Raw genomic sequence first — 16,493 nt, forward strand, 5'->3', positions numbered from 1 at the left:
TGAAGGCTCGTTCCTTCACCTTCCAGCCCAGGACCTGGGTGTGCCTTCCCAGAGGCACTGGGGCGGGGGACGGGGAGAGCAGAGGTAGGCTGGCCCCATCTACCGGGGCTCCCCCCAGGGCGTCAGAGGAAGCCAGGCGGGGCAGAGGCTGGTGCAGACGGAGCCCTCAGAACTGGAAGGGCGGCTGTCCGGCTAGAAACTCCAGCAGCACAGTACGGTCTGTTCACGGGGCAAAGGGGCCAGGGTGGGGGCGCTGAGAAAGGGCTTCTGCCAGGTCGCGGTCTCTCCATCTGGGCACCTGCACCCTCCCCAGCAGCGTGTGTGTGTGGCTCCGGGACACTCGGCCACCACGGAGCTGGCCTGGGGAGTGTGGGGAGACCTCAGCTCATACCCCCTGAACCTGCACCCGCTCGTGCTCCCAGCCCCTCCGACGCCCACCCCCAGCATCTGCCCCAGGGCTGGCTGGTGCCTGACCCTCTTCACCTGTGGGAGAAAACCTCCTGCTGTCAAATGGGGGCTCAGGACTCGGAGGTGTCACTGCACCACGCCGGGCCCGCCACTCACCAGGCTCCGTCACAGAAAGGCTGGCAGGCCAGAGCGACAGGGCTCTGCAGGGAAGGGGCAGACAGGCTCTGGCCAGAGGCCGCACAGGCAGCTGTCACCCCTGCCCAGCGGGCCTTGTCTGTTGTCACCAGGGACCGGGGCGGGGGGAGGGCTGAGTTAACCTCTGTGGCGGCCATGCTCGAGGAGGCTAGGTCCCGGCTTTCTGTGACCAGAGGAGCCCAGGTCCCTGTCCCAACGGAGGCTTCTCAGCCCAGGGACGAGGTGCGGGCTGCGGTGGCTCCATCGGCAGAGAGGTGAGGGTTCTGCTCCGGCTGCTCTGTCCGCAGAGCCAGGCTGGCCCAGAGTGCCGGGAGCCCCGCGCCGCAGGCATGGAGAGGCCACATGCTGGGACACTGCCAGAGTCAGTTTTATTAGGGCGAAGGGGCCCCGGGGGACCGAAAGGCCGGGACACCCCTGCCCCTCCCTGCACGCACTCCCGGGATGTGTCAGCCCCAACTGTAGAAATAAATTTTCTGCCAGATGGGCAAGTAATCCATGAGCGGCCCTGCAAGGAGAGAGAGTGCGGGGCTGAGAGCCAGACTCCAGCGTGCCCTGCACTACCTCAGGCCCTTCTCGGCCGCAGCGGCCCCAGTAGGCTGCTCACAGCTCAAGCCAGGGGCCCAACTGACTCTCCCGCCTGCCCGCTCCGAGGGAGGCAGCCTCGGCAGGGAACTTTGTCCCCCTTTGCAAAGACCCTCAGGCTCAGAGAAGCCACACGGCTTGTCTCTGGGCTTGTCTCTGCTGACGTAAGAGCTCTGAACAGCCTGGTGGCCCTCAGCTCCGCCACAGAAGCCCCAGAGAAGCCAGGGGTGTACGGCTCCAGGATCCCGAGGCCAGGCTAAGGCTGACAGCCCAGTGTGGCCCAACACTCCTCCCAGAACAGGACACCTTCCTCCAGCCACCCCGGAGGATCTACGGGCCAGCCTGGCCGTGCCCAGGAGCTGTCACCCACCCAACCTGACCTCTGGGCTCCCTCTCCTGACTGCAAGAATCAATGACAAGGAGATAAAGAGAAAACGGACACGGGGCCACTCAAAAGATCCACGCCACTCAGTAATCATCACGCCCCATCCCACACTTACTTGCGACTAGGCCAACGCCCGGGACATGGTCTGCCAGCAGCTGGAGCAGGAAGAGGATCCTTGCCCTGCAGAGAAGATAAGCAGGGAGCGGGCTGAGCAGGGGGTCTGGGTGCCCGCAGACCCCAGTACAAGAGGACAAGAGCTCTGGGCCACAGGCCCGGGCCGCCCACAGCTCAGCTTTGGGTGGGTGCTTACGTCACCCCAGACACTCCTCCCGCCGCTCTCTCCCTTGTCTTGCCCTTCCTTCTCCTGAGCCAACATACTCCTGGAGCGCCATGCATGGGGCAGTCCCAGCCCAGGGATGGTGAGGGCCCAGGGGGAAGGACAGCCCCACCCTGCCTTCGAGAAGCCCCCAGTAAGGCAGAAGAGCTGAGCCACGCTGAAACCTCACGAGCCAATGCTGAGTGACCAGGTCCCCCCCCCCGGGGGGGGGGCACCCAATCTGAGGGGGCACACTCAAAGGAAGCAGCAGGGACCAAAGCCCTATTTTTTTTAAGACAGTGTTTTCCCACAGGAGAACCTGGGGTGGGACGTTACTTAAAGAAATGATGATAAGCCCCGGTATTTGTTAAGTGATTCCGCCACGTGCTCCCGTGTGTCTGAAGTCATTTAAGGCCTCCCACAACCCTGTCACGTCCCCACTGTACAGATGAGGCACAGAGAGGTTCAATAACTTGCTGAAGGTCACATGACTGGAAGGCAGCCCAGCCCCAGAGACGACACTTGGTCTCCGACAGGAAGGAAAGGGGGGCTCCCTGCACTGCCTGCACCCCAGAGCCACTCAGCAGTCTGTTCCCCGTCCTCTGGGGAAACCAGGAATTTCGCTGACAGGTTTCTAGACCTTTCTCAGTCTGGGCCACTGCTCTAAGGGAGCTGGGCGGTCAGCTCAGCAGGAGCCACACTAGAGGCTTGCTGCCTACGGGGCCACCTCTGCAGGTACTGTCGCCTCAAAATGCCTCGGTTCCGAGATCCCGGGGCTACGCTTCCTCTACAAAGTGCAGGCCGTCTGTGGGGGAAGGTCTTATGGTCCGTGTTAAGTCTTCGGAATATTCCTTTAGAGCACGGAATAGGATTTGCCTTTAGCACCTTGTGAGCTTGCAAACTTAGGTGAAAACAGGAATTGCCAGGCCAAGCTATTTGCACCGAGGTGGTACAAAGGATGGCACAAACTTAGTTCCTATTGCCTCCAACACACAGCAAGCCAAACCAGACCCACACAGAGGTTGTGTGGCCATAACGATACATGTAATTCCAGGCACTACTGCAGTCTTCCAGCAGCAGACTTATTAAGACGGGAGCGTCCGGTCTGGCTTCTGTCGCCGTACAGAGACCCCTCCTCAGGTCGCAGTCTGACCTCAGGCAGTCACCTGGCAGGCCTCGGGGCTCTCGGCCCCAAGCCACCCCCTACTTGCCGCCAGTGGGCCCTCTCTGTCTGGCTGAGGCTGGAAGCTCTGGACCCTCTCAGGTGACAGAGCAGAGGCCGGGCAAGGCGGGGACAGGCCAAGAGAGAGAATGGCGGTGGCCCCTGGCTCTGCCACCGGCTAGCTGGGCGGCTCCGTGTGAGGAGCCCAGCTGCTCTGAGCCTCAAGTGCCTCCTCGGCAAAGCGGGCCTCCAGATTACTCAAGAGGAAGCAAGCCTGCCCCTGCCACCACCCCCGCGGCCCTGCCCGCAGCGCGCCGCCCCTGCTTCACGCCTGCACGCTGAGCCGGCGGCCAGAGCGCTCCAAGGACACGGCTGCGCCCAGGACGGCACCCGGCAGGAGCTGGGTGAAGCCGGGATGGAGGCGGGAGAAGGGAAGGCGTGCACAGGGGCTGGTCCTCACTCGGAGAAGCGGTCGTAGAACGGGGAGCGCAGCAGGTAGCAGAGCAGCAGGACGGTCCGGCGCCGCAGCTCCAGCCGCTCCCTCCGGCTCATGGCCTTCCTGTCGCTCAGGAGGCTCAGGCTGCGGGCAGGAGGGGGCGCGGTCAGGGCCAGCAATGGGGGGGCCCCCCGCCTGCTCAGGAGGGGACAGGCCCGCCGCAGGAAGCCCGGCAGAGGGAACGGACTTCCCAGGCAGGCCCGGGCTCACCTGGTCACGTCCACGACCCCAGACAGGAGCCAGGGTGTCCACGACCGCTGACCCCAGAGGCCCAGGCTGAGCACTGACGGCCAAGATGTCAAGGAGGTCTCCGGCACACGGCCCGCCCTCCCGCTCCCCATCGGGCCCGCCCCGCAGGGCCGGCCAGCGGCGCGCAGAGGATACGGTGCAGCAGGGGCCGGGTGATATACAAGGACTCAGCGATGGTCTCCTGCAGCCCCAGGGGGGTGGGGGTGACACTCGGCTCCTCGTGCCACTGCTGCTGCCGTCCCTCCCGCTGCTGGGGGGCTCCCCAGTGCCTGGAGTGCAGGGACGGGGCTAGAACACAGGAGCAGCGGATGAGCGGTCAGGCTCAGGCTGACCTCAGCACTGAGGCGCCTGGGCCGTGGCATCCTACACTTACTGTTCTGGAGGGTTCGTACCACTCGGTTCGACCGCTTCCCCACGTACGACTGCTCCTGGCTGCCAGCGCTCCGGTCACCATCTAGCAAGGACAGACAGAAGGCCATGCTGTCAGAGGGACATGTTTCCGGCAGAGCCTGTGGAGAACACGTGCGCAGTGAATGCTCACGGGCTACACGGAGAACGGGTGAGCGTGGATAAGCCTGTACTGAGGCAGCGGCTGAGGCGAGGACGCTGTCGCCAGTGCCGTGGGTCCGCAATGTCCCCGGCTTGGGGAAAGCTCAGCATCACCCGGCCAAGAAGCCAGGCTTTCAGGGAGGGAGGGCCCATGTCCTCTCAGTCCTTTGCTTTCAATATGACCAGGAGGAGAAGCAAAGAACGGTCCTCAGGGAAGGCCAGAAGTGTCAGGCCTAGAGGCCAGCTGGTGAGGAGTAGAAAGCCCTGAAGGGACAGACCTGCCGTGTACCCTGCCTCACGCAGCTGTGGCTCCGGATTCACAGAACGAGGCCCAAAAACACGGTTGCCAGGACCTCTGTCTCCTACTGAGGCCTTCCCCTGTAACTGCTGCCCACAAAAAAGAATGAGGTTTCTGATTTTGCCCCAGCCGTATCACCTTTCTTTATTTTCTCTGTACAAAGCAGGGTGATGAGAGCAAACTGAGCTGATGGGGACAGATGTGTTCCATAAAGAGATGACACTCTACTCATGCTGGCCAGCTCCAAACCCACAGATTAGTTCCATGTGCCAGGCCACTCCAGGGCGTGGAAACAGCTTACCCGGGGGCTGGGCCTGGGTCTCCCTGTCCAGCGGAGTGATGGGGGGTGAGGTCTGGAGTCCAGCCTTGAACCAGATCAGCAGGAACATCCGCAGAACAGCCCTGGGTTGGGAGGATGGCAGGGCTGTGGGGGAGGTGGCTAGCCAGCAGGGGGTCAGGGGCGCACTGGTGAACCCCATATGATCTGCTGGCCTGAGTCACCCCTACCCAGGGCCTGCCCTCCTCAGTCCCAACATACTTGGCCAGCTGGATGAGGGCGATGACAAGCCAACGGCCCACTTCACCCCACACCTTGGCGGCCCCCATCTCCATGAACACCTCCACGCACTCCAGCACGCTCAGCCATGTTAGCAGCTTCTGCTGGGACAGCGACTGCAAGGACCCCAGGCCAAGAGGTCAGGTTTGGGGGGGGGCAGTCCCAGGCCCTCCCCCTAGGGGATTCTTCTGACAGGAGAGGGATTTTCTGTAAGACGACCTGTGTAGGCCTGAGTTCTCCAGGTGGCAGAGGCTACTCTATGTCTCTGAAACTCCGTCTCTCCATCTGAGACAAGGGCACTAACAACTTGACCCTTCACCCAGTGAGATGGCTTGAAGCTCAGACGGATATAGGCATGTCTCACACTCTGAGACCATAACACACGCTACACACGTGGGCTGGCGGTTACTCCTTCACTCCCAAGTCCCTGTGCTTCCCGCCCTCGGCTCCTGACAGAATTCTCACCACGGGTAACTTTTTCCGGAGCTCCTTCCGCAGGATCCCATCATTGAGCAGCACAAGCAGGTTAGAGGCCGAGTATACTGAGGGGGAGAATGCGGCCTTGAGGGGCTGGTTCTGCGGCCTCGACACCCTCCCCTTCTCCCCTCCTCCCAAAGCTGCAGGGATCACCTGTTACCTGCTCTACTCTGCCAGCCACAGACAGTGTGGAAACCAACCTGCCTCCCCACCCACTTCCTCAGAGCTCCACACTCCCCAGTATGATCTTGTGTGAGTGGCTGGAACAAGAAAGGATGGTTTGATCTCTGCGACAAAGCAGCTACTGCCCTGCTGCAGAGCCCTGGTCAGCCAGCTGCCCAGAACGTCCCATCGCTCTCAGTAGCCAAGGATGTGTGGTCTCACCTCCTGGGCTCAGCTCTCTACAGCTTGTCCCTGAAAGTCCGCCCCACCTCCACCACCAACACCTCCAGTATTCCCTGGGCAAACACTACCGAGGCAGTACAGTCTGGGGCTCCTTGAATGTGAGAAATCCAGGCTTGAATCCTGGCTCCAGGATCATCAGTAGCTGTCCCCTAACCTCACGGAACTTCTGTTGCCTTAACTGGACACTGAGGACAGTAACAGTACCTGCCTCATATGACTACAGGGAGGATTAACTGGGCCAAGGCAGCCAGGGTACTTGGGTCAGCCGCCTGAACAATCAAGGTCCCCAGATTTGTCTCTGCACTATGGGGGGGCGGGGCACAAGACAGTGGACTCTGGATCTTTGTCCGATTCAGCACAGGACCATCTAAAGGAAAACCCAGGACTGCGGGAAACCCCGCCGCCCCACCCACCCTAGAGCCCCGCTCACCCAGCTCTGACAGCTCGTGCGAATCAGCGAAGCGACCTGGGGAGAAGGCACAGGAGGCGACGTTGAGCATGTGCCTCAGCCTGCGGCTTCGGGGCCCTGGACATCCCCTCCCTATGCCCCACGGGAACCTGGAAGGAACTTCTCAAGCACAGCGATCACAACCCTGACTCCGAAGGGAAGGGGCCAGTGGGGTCAGAGGTCAGAGCCCCTAAGGGGTGGGGCAAAGGTCAGGGTAGCACCTGCCAGCAGGTAACTGAGGCCCCGCACTGCCGTCTCCAGCTGGGCCGTGGCGGCCGGGTGACGAGTCACGTACTCCTGGTAGCGGAGGCTCAGAAGCCGCAGTTTCTCCATCCTGCCCTCGGGACCGACAGGCTCACGGACCGACAGTACGACGAGCTGCAGCACCCTGTTTCCTGCGCCCTCCTTCCTGCTTCCGGTCCTAGGCCCGCCTCTTCGTCGCTTAACTTCCGAGGGCCAGAAGGATGATGACGTGAAGGGCCATTGAACCACCCTTCACCCCATTTCTTAAATCACCTCCCACTAGCGTAGCGCTTAGCAACTTCGGGCCTAATCCCGCCCTCCCTGCTCCTTCAGGTCATTGGTTAACACACACCCCGCCCTCGACCCACCCCGCGCTGTTGGGACCCGGTTCTTCCGCCTTCCGGGTGGGCTGCTCTTGCGCCTGCGCAGTTAACAGTTCCAAGAAAGCTCCCGCGGTAGTCTGAGCAGTTCACTCTAGAGAATGGTCTAGGATCCTGGAGTCTTTCCAATAGAACGCCGAGAGGCTCGAACGGGACGACTGTATTTTAAAGGGCTGGGAGGTAGCTTGCTAAAGGAACTTCGATTAGACTTGGGAAGGTCGGTGGGGAGTCCTGGCAGGCGCCCGTATGGCCAGTTGCCTCGTCTCCCGACCCCCACCAGAGGTAGTGCCGGGGAAACTGAGGAAGAATCCAGCCTTCCACGCAGTCTCGATCCCCTGCTCAGCCACTTTAGTGCTGGGCTTTGGCCACAGTTCCCGCATGGACTGTGCGGACGTGCACTCCCATCTTCGCGGAGAAAACTCTGCTTTGTCCTTCTGCATTTGGCTTGGGGTGACTTGGTCGAATGTTTCCCTTCTCAGGGTCTCGAGTTTTCCCATCTGTAAAATGGTTTGAGGGGAGACTTGGTCCTTGAACTCGGGCTCAATCTCAAAGCGCTTTTCGGCCCTCGGATGCACCTCCCGGTCTTCAGCTGCTCCCCAAGGGACGGGGGAGACTCCTGGGAATCTTCCCAAACCGGGCGACCTCCCTGAAAGGGCCTGTGGCGGGAGAGGAGCCGCCAGAGGTAGGGAATCTGACGCTCCGAGGAGGCCGCCACTGATTGGCTGTGGGGAAAGGGGCGGGGCTTGGGTGGGGTCAAGGGACTGAGCCTTTGGGGACCTTAAGCGCGCAGGTTCAGGATACCCTGAGAGTAGTGATAACATAATTTTACCTAATTCTTTCTACAGGATATTATCTGCAGGTGTGGAAAGGATCTGCTTAAGAACGCCCAGTCACATTAGAATCTTGGTCTAGTCTGGCGGTTTAAGCAACACACCTTACTCGGAAGCTACAGCCCCTCGTTGCCCTCCCCTCCCCCTCATCCTCCTTTCCAGCTTAGTTTTCTTCTGTGTCAGGCTCACTCCTACACCCTTCCTTCCGGCCACCTTGCCAGCTAGGGATTAACTCTTTTTCACACATGAGGAATAAGAGGCCCAAGTAAGTGAAAGGACTTGTCCCAGGTCACAGAGCATGGCACTGGCCAAATGGACTACAAGGTGTGTCTCCCACAGCAGTGCCCTCTCTCCTGCTGCCCACAGCCCAGCAAGGGCAGTGACACAGTGAGGCCACTTGGTCGTGAGTAAGGTTAGCAGCTGGGGTTAAGACCAGGGCTCAGGGCATTCAGTGTGGGACTCTCTCCTTTCCTCCCTGTACCCCGCCATTTAATGAACCTGTTCCGGAACCTCACTGGGGGGCACTCCTCCAGTCCCTCCCTCTGCAGCCGTGGAGAGAGTGAGGACAGGGAGTATGAGGTTTCTTTGATACTCACAGAGCTGGCTGATCGTCCTGTGGTTCTGGGGAGAATAGGTGTGAAGGACAGAGCAGCAGCATCCCCCAGAGTGAGGGACACTGGCATCTTTTTCTCCTCCTTCCTGCAGGACTGGGAGAGGAGCACAGGCCCAGCCAGTTTGGCAGCAGGGCTGCCTGAATTTCCTCTCCAGATCTCAGGCCTGATTAGGTTCCAGAAACAAAGAGTGGCCGTGTGTGCTGGAGGCACCCAGCGCAGCCCCTCCCTTCTGGGTCCCTGCCTGGAATTGGTCACCTAGCTGGGCTGGAAGGGCCTCTGAGCAAGTTGCACCAGAACCTCCCTCCTTTAGTCTGCCCTGAGCTGCAGAAGAGAGCTAGTCCAGTCTAACAAGTACAGATGAGGGCACTGAGGCCCAGAGGGGGCGCCTGACTGGGCTTAGGTCACACAGCAAAGTCCTGGGCAGAGCTGGGTCAGACCAGGTCTCAGGCCTAGAAGACCAGCACCCTTTCATATGCCCACACCTGCCTCCCATTCCCTCTGCCCCAGAGCAAGCTCTTGGAGGCCCAGCAAGGACCTCGGCGAGCAGCTTCCCTGAGTGGTAAGGTTAAGCAAGGAAGGGCTGGCATTGTGAGTAGCCACAGTAAGTTCTGCAGCCCCAGCTCCTGTCGCACCCCCTGGCCAGGCCCTGACCTGTGTGCTCTACCTTCTCCCTCACATTTATTACCCTCCCCCCACCATCCCCAGTCTCTGTTGAGGGTCTGGGGGAGGGATTCATCCACCCCACTCCAGCTCCAGGCTAGAGATGAGGGTTGGGGGGGGGGGTGCTGAAGGCTCAAAGTTCCAGACGCCCATGCCCATCCCCTCATCTCCTTTTAATTCCCAAATGTGCGGGGAGCCACCATCAGTCTCCATGGCAACCACTCCCCCTGGCCTCCAAAACTGGACCTTCCTGGAAAACCCCCATCTCCCAGAGAAAGGTATCCCAGCATCTTGAAGGAGGAGACTTGGGGGTTCTCATGCTGAACTGCTTTCCACAGCATCTTTTGGGGTTAGGGTCTCTCAGGCCCTCACTTTTTATTGGTGAAGTTGGGCTACCCCGGGTCTCGGAGAGGCCTGGTGAGTCCCATCCACTTTCAGTGCATACTTAGGGCTTCATGGGTGCTGGACCCTGGTTGGGCTCTGGCGCCCAGTACAGAACGAGATAGACAAGGCTCCAGGCCCACAAGCAGCCTTCTTCGGGGGGTGGGGGGATCTATAAACAAGTCCACAAGGTCAACTTCAGAGGAGTGCTAGGAATAAAATAAACCAAGGGATGTGGAAGGAGGAGCTGGCCTCGGGAGAATCTGGTAGAATCCAGGCAGAAGGAGCATCAGGGGCAAGTCCAGGGGCAGGAAGCCCTCAGAGAAGAGCAGCAGGCCACTTTGCCTTCAGGGAAGAGCCTAGGAAGGGGTCTGGGGAAAGGGTGGGTGTTCTAACAGGCCACTTCTCTTCTCAGGGGAGACTAATGCCTGCATCACAGGCCTGAGGGGAGGGTTAACTGAGATGAGGCTCCTCAAACCTCAGCGCAGGGCCTGGCACGGAGAATGTGCGCTCAGCCAACCGTGACTGTTCTTGTGCACCGCCAGAGCGCCCACCACTCCCGCCAGGGCCGAGGCCAGGCTGCGGTCGGCTGTGGGGTGCAAGGTGGGGCAGGGTTAGAAATGCAGTCCCAGCCACAGTCACAGTGCACAGGTCTAGGCAAGGGTGGAGAATCCCGGTCCCCGCGTCATGGAGCCCCCTTGCCAGCTCCCGGGCAGGAGACGACCTTTGCAAGGCGGCTTTGTCCGGGCCGCGCAGCCAGGCGGGCCTGCACAGGGGTGGAGCGGCCCGGGAGCTCCAGGTGCTCCGAGGCTCCCGGGCAGGTCTCGGCCGGCCCCGCCCCCAGTGCCCAGAGCAGGTGTCCCTGACCCTCGAGGGCCCGCATTCCACTCCTTCCTCCTTAGCCCGGCCGTCCCTTTGATCCCGGGCCCGGGGTCACGGGCCCCTCCCCCGTTGGGACGTTAAGGGGAGGAGATGGGGCCCCCGAGCTGCGAAGAGGGGGATGGGCTCAGGGCAGGTGGCGGGGACTGGGCCTTCCTGGGTGGCTGCTCCCGCTCCCTCCAGCCATCCCGGGGGATTCCCCTCCTGGGCTTGTTGGGGGGGGCCGTCGGAAGCCGAGGCAGGGGGTGGGGCCAGGCCCCCCGGGGTCTCCCCGCCCCTTTGGGCTCAGCAGAGCGGAGGTGAAACCTGAACCCAGGTTGGGGGCGGGGCTGGCTCCTGCTCTGGACGGGGCTGGCCTGCGCCTCCACCCCCTTCCCCTGCACCCCGGCCGGCTTCTGGAAGAGGAAGGTCGGGGTCCCCGAGCCGCTGAAGCAGGTGAGGGGCGACTCAGAGCGGGAGGGAGGACCAGGTGGACGTCGGGCCCCGTCGCCCAAGGCTGATCCAACCCCCTCCCTCCCTGATCCACAGGGACAGCGATGGAGCCTGCAGCCCGGGGTCGCGCCCCGCCCTGAGCGCCCCGGCCGGCAGCCATGCTGCCCCGAGGGCGTCCCCGGGCGCTGGGGGCCGCGGCGTTGCTGCTCCTGCTGCTTCTGATCGGATTCTTCCAGTTCGGCGGGGACGTGGAGTGTGAGCGCGGCGAGCGAGGAGGCGAGCGGAGGGGCCCGGGATCCTTCCCCGGCCCGCTGACGCCACGTGTCTCAACAGACGGGAGGCCTCGGGGGTCTGCTGCCCTCGACGGAGAGCTGTCTGCGGACCGCGGGGGCCACAACCGCTCGGACTGCGTCCCGCCGCGGCCGCCGCTGCCCAAGTGCGAGGTAGGTGCGCGCGGCCCCTGGCGGCGGGAATCTCAGGGGCGCCGCGCCCCCAGCCGGGCCACCCGGGCACCTGTGGGAATCACGACACCTGGCGAGCTCCGCCAGGTGGCTCCGGCACTGACCAGCCGGCCGGGGACGCCTACCCTGCTCCCGGGCTCAGTTTCTCCATTTGTGAAATAAGGGTGGACTCCTGCTGCGCATCCCCCCACCCCACTCTCCCTTAGCTCTGTCGCCTGGAAGGGCTCCCCTGGCCTGAGCCCGGCCAGCCCCGTCGTGGGGTCGTGGGTTCTTACCGTCCAGTGGGGGAGGGGCTGTTGCCCACCGCTGCGTCCCCTCCCCAGCTCTTGCACGTGGCCATCGTGTGTGCGGGACAGAACTCCAGCCGAGACCTCGTCACCCTGGTGAAATCCGTGCTCTTCTACAGGTATAACCAGTTGGGGGGGGTGCGGAGTGGGGAAGGGGACACAGGATGGGCAGGATCTCAGAGCTCCAGTTACCCTGTATGCGCCACGGGGACAGTGTCCCTTCCGTCGTTGAAGGTGGTTCTAACAGTGACCTAAGCTAAGGATGGAAGTCGGTGCTTCCACTTCCGAGCCCCTCCGGTGGGTCTTGTCCCGAATTCTTCCTTCTCGGGCCTATCAGCTTCCCTTACCTGTCCTTCCCGAAGGAAAAATCCACTGCACTTCCATTTGGTGACTGATACCATGGCCAGGAATATTCTGGAGATGCTCTTCCACACGTGGATGGTGCCCGCTGTCTGGGTCAGCTTCTATGACGCAGAGGAGCTCAAGGCAGGAGCCCTGGCCCTTCTGCACTTCCTTCTGGCGGTGCCCAGCCCTTTCCTTCCTCCCAGGGCATGGGGGGTGGGGTGTGGGGGAGAGGTTAGACCTACCTGGGACGCCCCCCCCAGTCCCATCACACCTACAGAAGCTCAAACCCCTCCTCCTCCCTGGGGCCTTCTGCCCCCCGTCACCCGGAATGTGTTCTGGCACTCATAGACCCTTCTCTGCCAGGTTCATGCCCTGTCCTTCCCCTCCCCCCCACAGCCCCAGGTCTCCTGGATCCCCAACAAGCACTACTCTGGCCTGTACGGGCTAATGAAGTTGGTGCTGCCTGCCACCCTGCCCCCTGACCTGGCCCGTGTCATTGTCCTGGACACAGATGTCACCTTCGCTTCTGATATCGCAGAACTCTGGGCACTGTTTGCTCACTTTTCTGGTGAGAGGCCTGGGACCCAGCCCCAGCCAGTCCCCCCTCCCTGGCCTGTCCAGGCCCCACGGTAGCCCAGCCCTGAGCCGAGGTCCAGTGGCAGCCTCAGGCAGCTCCCTCGTGCCCTCCCCTCCCAGACAAGCAGGTGATCGGTCTTGTGGAGAACCAGAGCGACTGGTACCTGGGCAACCTCTGGAGGAACCACAGGCCCTGGCCTGCCTTGGGCCGGGGATTTAACACAGGTGGGACAGCGGTGGGGGGAGGCAGGAGGGGTGGCCGCTGGTCCTCAGGCCCCAGGGACTGGGCAGGGCACAGAATGCTAGGAACCACCCCCCTCCCCAAAGAATAGTGCTGTGGAAAGAACACTGGCCGAAGAGCCGGAAAACAGTTCCAACCATGGCTGTGCTGGATGACTGTGGCCAAGCCACTTGGTCCCCCTGGACCTCTGTTTTCTCATCCATTAAATGGGGATGATTTTGCCAGCCCTGGGATCACTGAGTGTGAGAAGATGGCTGTGGAGGTGCTCTGTAAGCTGTGCAGTGCTCCCCCTTCCCCCCCAAGAGGAATGATGGTTGGCCGAAGCAGTCCATGCTCCTGTCTGAGCAGTCAGAAAATACCAATAAGTTAAAAAGTAAACATTCGAAAGCCGTCTTCGTGACCCCTGACCCCAGGAGCAGGGTTACCCCAGGTGGGCATGACCACCCCTTCCCCTGGGCAGGTGTGATCCTCCTGCGGCTGGACCGGCTCCGGCAGGCTGGCTGGGAGCAGATGTGGAAGCTGACGGCCACGCGGGAGCTCCTCACCCTGCCCGCCACCTCACTGGCCGACCAGGTCTGGGGGGAGCGTTGGACGGGGAGCGGTGGGAGGGTGGGTGGGGGGCAGGCTCTGGGCCGAGGCATGATGGAAGTCTCCGCCCAGGACATCTTCAATGCCGTAATCAAGGAGCACCCCAGGTTGGTGCAGCCCCTGCCCTGCGTCTGGAACGTTCAGCTGTCAGACCACACGCTGGCTGAGCGTTGCTACTCGGAGGCGTCTGATCTCAAGGTGAGTGGGCCAGGGGCCGAGCGGTGGGCTTCCGTTCCCTGTGCCCATCCCCTGAACACCACCCTCCTGGGTCCCAGGTAATCCACTGGAACTCCCCCAAGAAGCTGCGGGTGAAGAACAAGCATGTGGACCACTTCCGCAACCTCTACCTGACCTTCCTGGAGTATGACGGGAACCTGCTGCGGAGAGAGCTCTTCGGGTGCCCCAGCCCGCCCCCGTCTGGGGCAGAGCAGGTGAGAGGGAGCCGCCTTCCCTTGCCTTGGGGAGGCTCTGCCCCCTGTCTGCTCTGGTGGGACCCGGCCCTGTCTGGGGCCTTACCCTCCCGCCGCAGCCCTGGCGCTCGTCTCCCCCCGACCCCCGCAGGTGCAGCGGGCCCTGGCCCAGCTGGACGAGGAAGATGCCTGCTTCGAGTTCCGGCAGCAGCAGCTCACCGTGCACCGCGTGCACGTCACCTTCCTGCCCCTCGAGCCGCCGCTTCCCCGGCCTCACGATGTCACCCTGGTGGCCCAGCTCTCCATTGACCGGTGAGAGTGCCGAGGGCCGCGGCAGGGGGCAAGGCAGGGGCTGGGACTGGGGATTTGCGAGAGGACGGTTTCAGCGGGTGGAAGGAAGAGCTCTCGCTCGCTGCCTCATGCTTGAGGAGTTCCAGAATTTGGAGACACTGGCTGTGGTTGAGAGCTTGGGTTTGGGGAATCATGCAAGCGCCTGGAACTGCCCCTCTTTAGCTTTGGGACCACGGGCAAGTCTTACTATCTCTGGCCTTCGGTGTTCTTATTTGTTACCTGGGAAAGGGCCCCCCCTGCGGGGTAGTTGTGAAGATTAGGTGAGACCCGCTTAAAAAGCCCTGGGAAGGTGCTCAGTAAGTCCTTTGAAGGGGTGTCTAGGGCAGCTGCCTGGGGGAGGTGTCCCAGCCGGGCTGACCACCCCCCTCGCCCCAGGCTGCAGATGCTGGAAGCCCTGTGCAGGCACTGGCCGGGCCCCATGAGCCTGGCCTTGTACCTCACAGACGCAGAGGCCCAGCAGTTCCTGCGTTTCGTCGAGGCCTCGGCAGTGCTCTCTGCCCGGCAGAACGTGGCCTACCACGTGGTGTACCGTGAGGGTCCCCTCTACCCCGTCAACCAGCTGCGTAACGTGGCCTTGGCCCAGGCCCTCACGCCTTACGTCTTCCTCAGCGACATTGACTTCCTGCCTGCCTATTCCCTCTACGACTACCTCAGGTGGGCCTGGGGAGGGAGGGAGAGGAACGGCGGAGGGTGTCTGTGGACGGGGCCCCTAGGCAAGTGGTGGTGGCTCCTTTCTGGGCCTCAGTGTCCTCTGTTAGCTGGGGTCCATACGGGGGCCGGGGGCGGGGGCCGCATCGGTGCTCTGGGCTGCCGCGGGAGAGGACGGGAGGCTGGGACCTGCTTCCCGTAGCAGCCGCACTCGAGTCCGTCTCCTGCGGGGCGGTAGGGCCAGCCGGCCTGGGGTCCCGCGGCTAAGAGAAGCGAGGGACTCGCTGGGCCGGGAGCCTTCCCTCCTCTGCCGCGTTCACGGGGACTCCCCCTCAGGGCCTCCATCGAGCAGCTGAAGCTGGGCAGAGAGCGGAAAGCGGCTCTGGTGGTGCCGGCATTCGAGACCCTACGCTACCGCTTCAGCTTCCCCAGCTCCAAGGCCGAACTGCTGGCCTTGCTGGACTCTGGCTCCCTCTACACCTTCAGGTGGGAGAGGCCACTGCTCTGCTCGGCTCCGTGCCCCACCCCGGTGCCCCCACCCTCTCACTGAGCTCCTAGCCTTAGCTCGGCGCCCTGCCCCATCCTGTTCCACAGGTACCACGAGTGGCCCCAGGGTCACGCGCCCACAGACTACGCCCGCTGGCGGGAGGCTCAGACCCCATACCGTGTGCAGTGGGCAGCTGACTACGAGCCCTATGTGGTCGTGCCTCGCGACTGTCCCCGCTATGACCCCCGATTTGTGGGCTTTGGCTGGAACAAGGTGGCCCACATTGTGGAGCTGGATGCCCAGGTGAGGAGGTGCCTTCCTGCCTCCAGTTTCAATTTGGATGCCTCCAGGCCCAGGGAGCTCACTATACCGCAGCATGGCACACGGCACCATTAGGCAGGACTGTTAGAAATTCCATCGGTATAGAACTAAAATCTGCCCTTTGGCCTTACTTTGGCTGTCAGGGGCTATCAAGTAAGCCTGCTCCCCATCCGCCAGAGCTGCAATCCCCTAACCCCCAGCCCAGGCAATGACTGTCCATCTGCCTCCGCCCCTGTAGGAGTATGAGCTCCTGGTGCTGCCCGAGGCCTTCGCCATCCACCTGCCACACGCCCCAAGCCTTGACATCTCTCGCTTCCGCTCCAGCCCCACCTATCGTGACTGCCTCCAGGCCCTGAAGGATGAGTTCCACCAGGACTTGTCCCGTCACTATGGGGCTGCTGCCCTCAAATACCTCACGGCCCTGCAGCAGCCCCGAGGCCCCGCCTGACCCCCCGGAGGCTGGGCCTGCGTGGCTCACCCCCATCCTCCCCCTTGGCTCTCACAGGCTCCCTGCGGACACTGGAACACCCTGGCCACCTTCCCCCCTGCTCCCCGTTATTTAAATTATTGAAAGTCTCAGTGGAAAGGGCTTCAGTTGGAGCACCTGTGGGGTGGGTCCTGGGGGCTTCCTTCCCCTTGCTGCTATCTATGGCTGGGGCCTACTTTCCTGGTGCCCCAGCTGTTTGGGGCTGGTTCCCCCGTCTTCATCTGTACATCCCTTTTTCGTAATTAAAGTGCTTCAAGCTCGCTTTCACGTTCCATCTGGTTTGGGGCATGAGGGTGTGGGTCAGCCGGGAAGAGGCTGAGTCTCCCTGGAGTTGCAGGAGGGCCCG

The 16,493-nt window shown here is 62.3% G+C and overlaps 2 protein-coding genes across 9 annotated transcripts; one reads left to right on the forward strand and one right to left on the reverse strand.

Moving 5' to 3' along the window:
- Window positions 1-705: 705 nt before the first annotated feature.
- On the reverse strand, window positions 706-7,104 carry PEX16 (peroxisomal biogenesis factor 16). Of its 3 annotated transcripts, none has more exons than XM_034644693.1 (11): window positions 6,748-7,104; window positions 6,509-6,544; window positions 5,662-5,738; window positions 5,179-5,312; window positions 4,942-5,042; window positions 4,167-4,247; window positions 3,929-4,081; window positions 3,755-3,831; window positions 3,509-3,628; window positions 1,686-1,750; window positions 706-1,108 (listed from the first exon to the last, which is right to left on the reverse strand). In XM_034644693.1, exons 1-11 carry the CDS (start codon window positions 6,857-6,859, stop codon window positions 721-723), a joined length of 1,344 nt encoding a protein of 447 aa, XP_034500584.1. In that variant the 5' UTR covers window positions 6,860-7,104; the 3' UTR covers window positions 706-720. The 3 variants fall into 3 exon arrangements, with proteins under 3 accessions (XP_034500584.1, XP_034500585.1, XP_002922346.1); XM_002922300.4 differs by having other exon boundaries at window positions 953-1,108; window positions 3,755-3,827; window positions 6,748-6,966; XM_034644694.1 differs by lacking the exon at window positions 5,662-5,738 and having other exon boundaries at window positions 6,748-6,850.
- Window positions 7,105-7,142: 38 nt separating this feature from the next.
- LARGE2 (LARGE xylosyl- and glucuronyltransferase 2) lies at window positions 7,143-16,409 on the forward strand. Of its 6 annotated transcripts, none has more exons than XM_034644690.1 (16): window positions 7,143-7,831; window positions 7,995-10,948; window positions 11,042-11,200; window positions 11,279-11,388; window positions 11,730-11,812; window positions 12,056-12,179; window positions 12,435-12,606; window positions 12,735-12,839; window positions 13,316-13,428; window positions 13,516-13,641; window positions 13,719-13,874; window positions 13,973-14,165; window positions 14,648-14,858; window positions 15,189-15,338; window positions 15,447-15,642; window positions 15,899-16,409. In XM_034644690.1, the coding sequence occupies exons 3-16, from the start codon at window positions 11,104-11,106 to the stop codon at window positions 16,106-16,108; spliced, it is 2,046 nt and encodes a 681-aa protein (XP_034500581.1). In that variant the 5' UTR covers window positions 7,143-7,831; window positions 7,995-10,948; window positions 11,042-11,103; the 3' UTR covers window positions 16,109-16,409. The 6 variants fall into 6 exon arrangements, with proteins under 6 accessions (XP_034500581.1, XP_034500579.1, XP_034500580.1 ...); XM_034644688.1 differs by having other exon boundaries at window positions 14,005-14,165; window positions 14,580-14,858; XM_034644689.1 differs by having other exon boundaries at window positions 12,056-12,149; window positions 14,005-14,165; window positions 14,580-14,858.
- Window positions 16,410-16,493: the final 84 nt, after the last annotated feature.

Source organism: Ailuropoda melanoleuca, chromosome 16 (genome assembly GCF_002007445.2).
Source record: "Ailuropoda melanoleuca isolate Jingjing chromosome 16, ASM200744v2, whole genome shotgun sequence".
Taxonomy (NCBI): Eukaryota; Metazoa; Chordata; class Mammalia; order Carnivora; family Ursidae; genus Ailuropoda; species Ailuropoda melanoleuca.

What these genes read in the sequence shown, in the direction of transcription:
- PEX16 (XM_034644693.1), bottom strand. Translation starts at nt 6,859, where the DNA reads ATGGAGAAACTGCGGCTTCTGAGCCTCCGCTACCAGGAGTACGTGACT. An exon ending in GGTACGAACCCTCCAGAACA is followed by an intron (nt 4,082 to 4,166) that starts GTAAGTGTAGGA and finishes CCTGTGTTCTAG; the next exon opens with CCCCGTCCCTGCACTCCAGG. An exon ending in CACCCGGCCCCTGCTGCACC is followed by an intron (nt 3,832 to 3,928) that starts GTATCCTCTGCG and finishes ACATCTTGGCCG; the next exon opens with TCAGTGCTCAGCCTGGGCCT.
- LARGE2 (XM_034644686.1), top strand. Translation starts at nt 11,104, where the DNA reads ATGCTGCCCCGAGGGCGTCCCCGGGCGCTGGGGGCCGCGGCGTTGCTG. An exon ending in ATGACGCAGAGGAGCTCAAG is followed by an intron (nt 12,180 to 12,434) that starts GCAGGAGCCCTG and finishes TCCCCCCCACAG; the next exon opens with CCCCAGGTCTCCTGGATCCC. An exon ending in TCCCTCTACGACTACCTCAG is followed by an intron (nt 14,859 to 15,188) that starts GTGGGCCTGGGG and finishes ACTCCCCCTCAG; the next exon opens with GGCCTCCATCGAGCAGCTGA.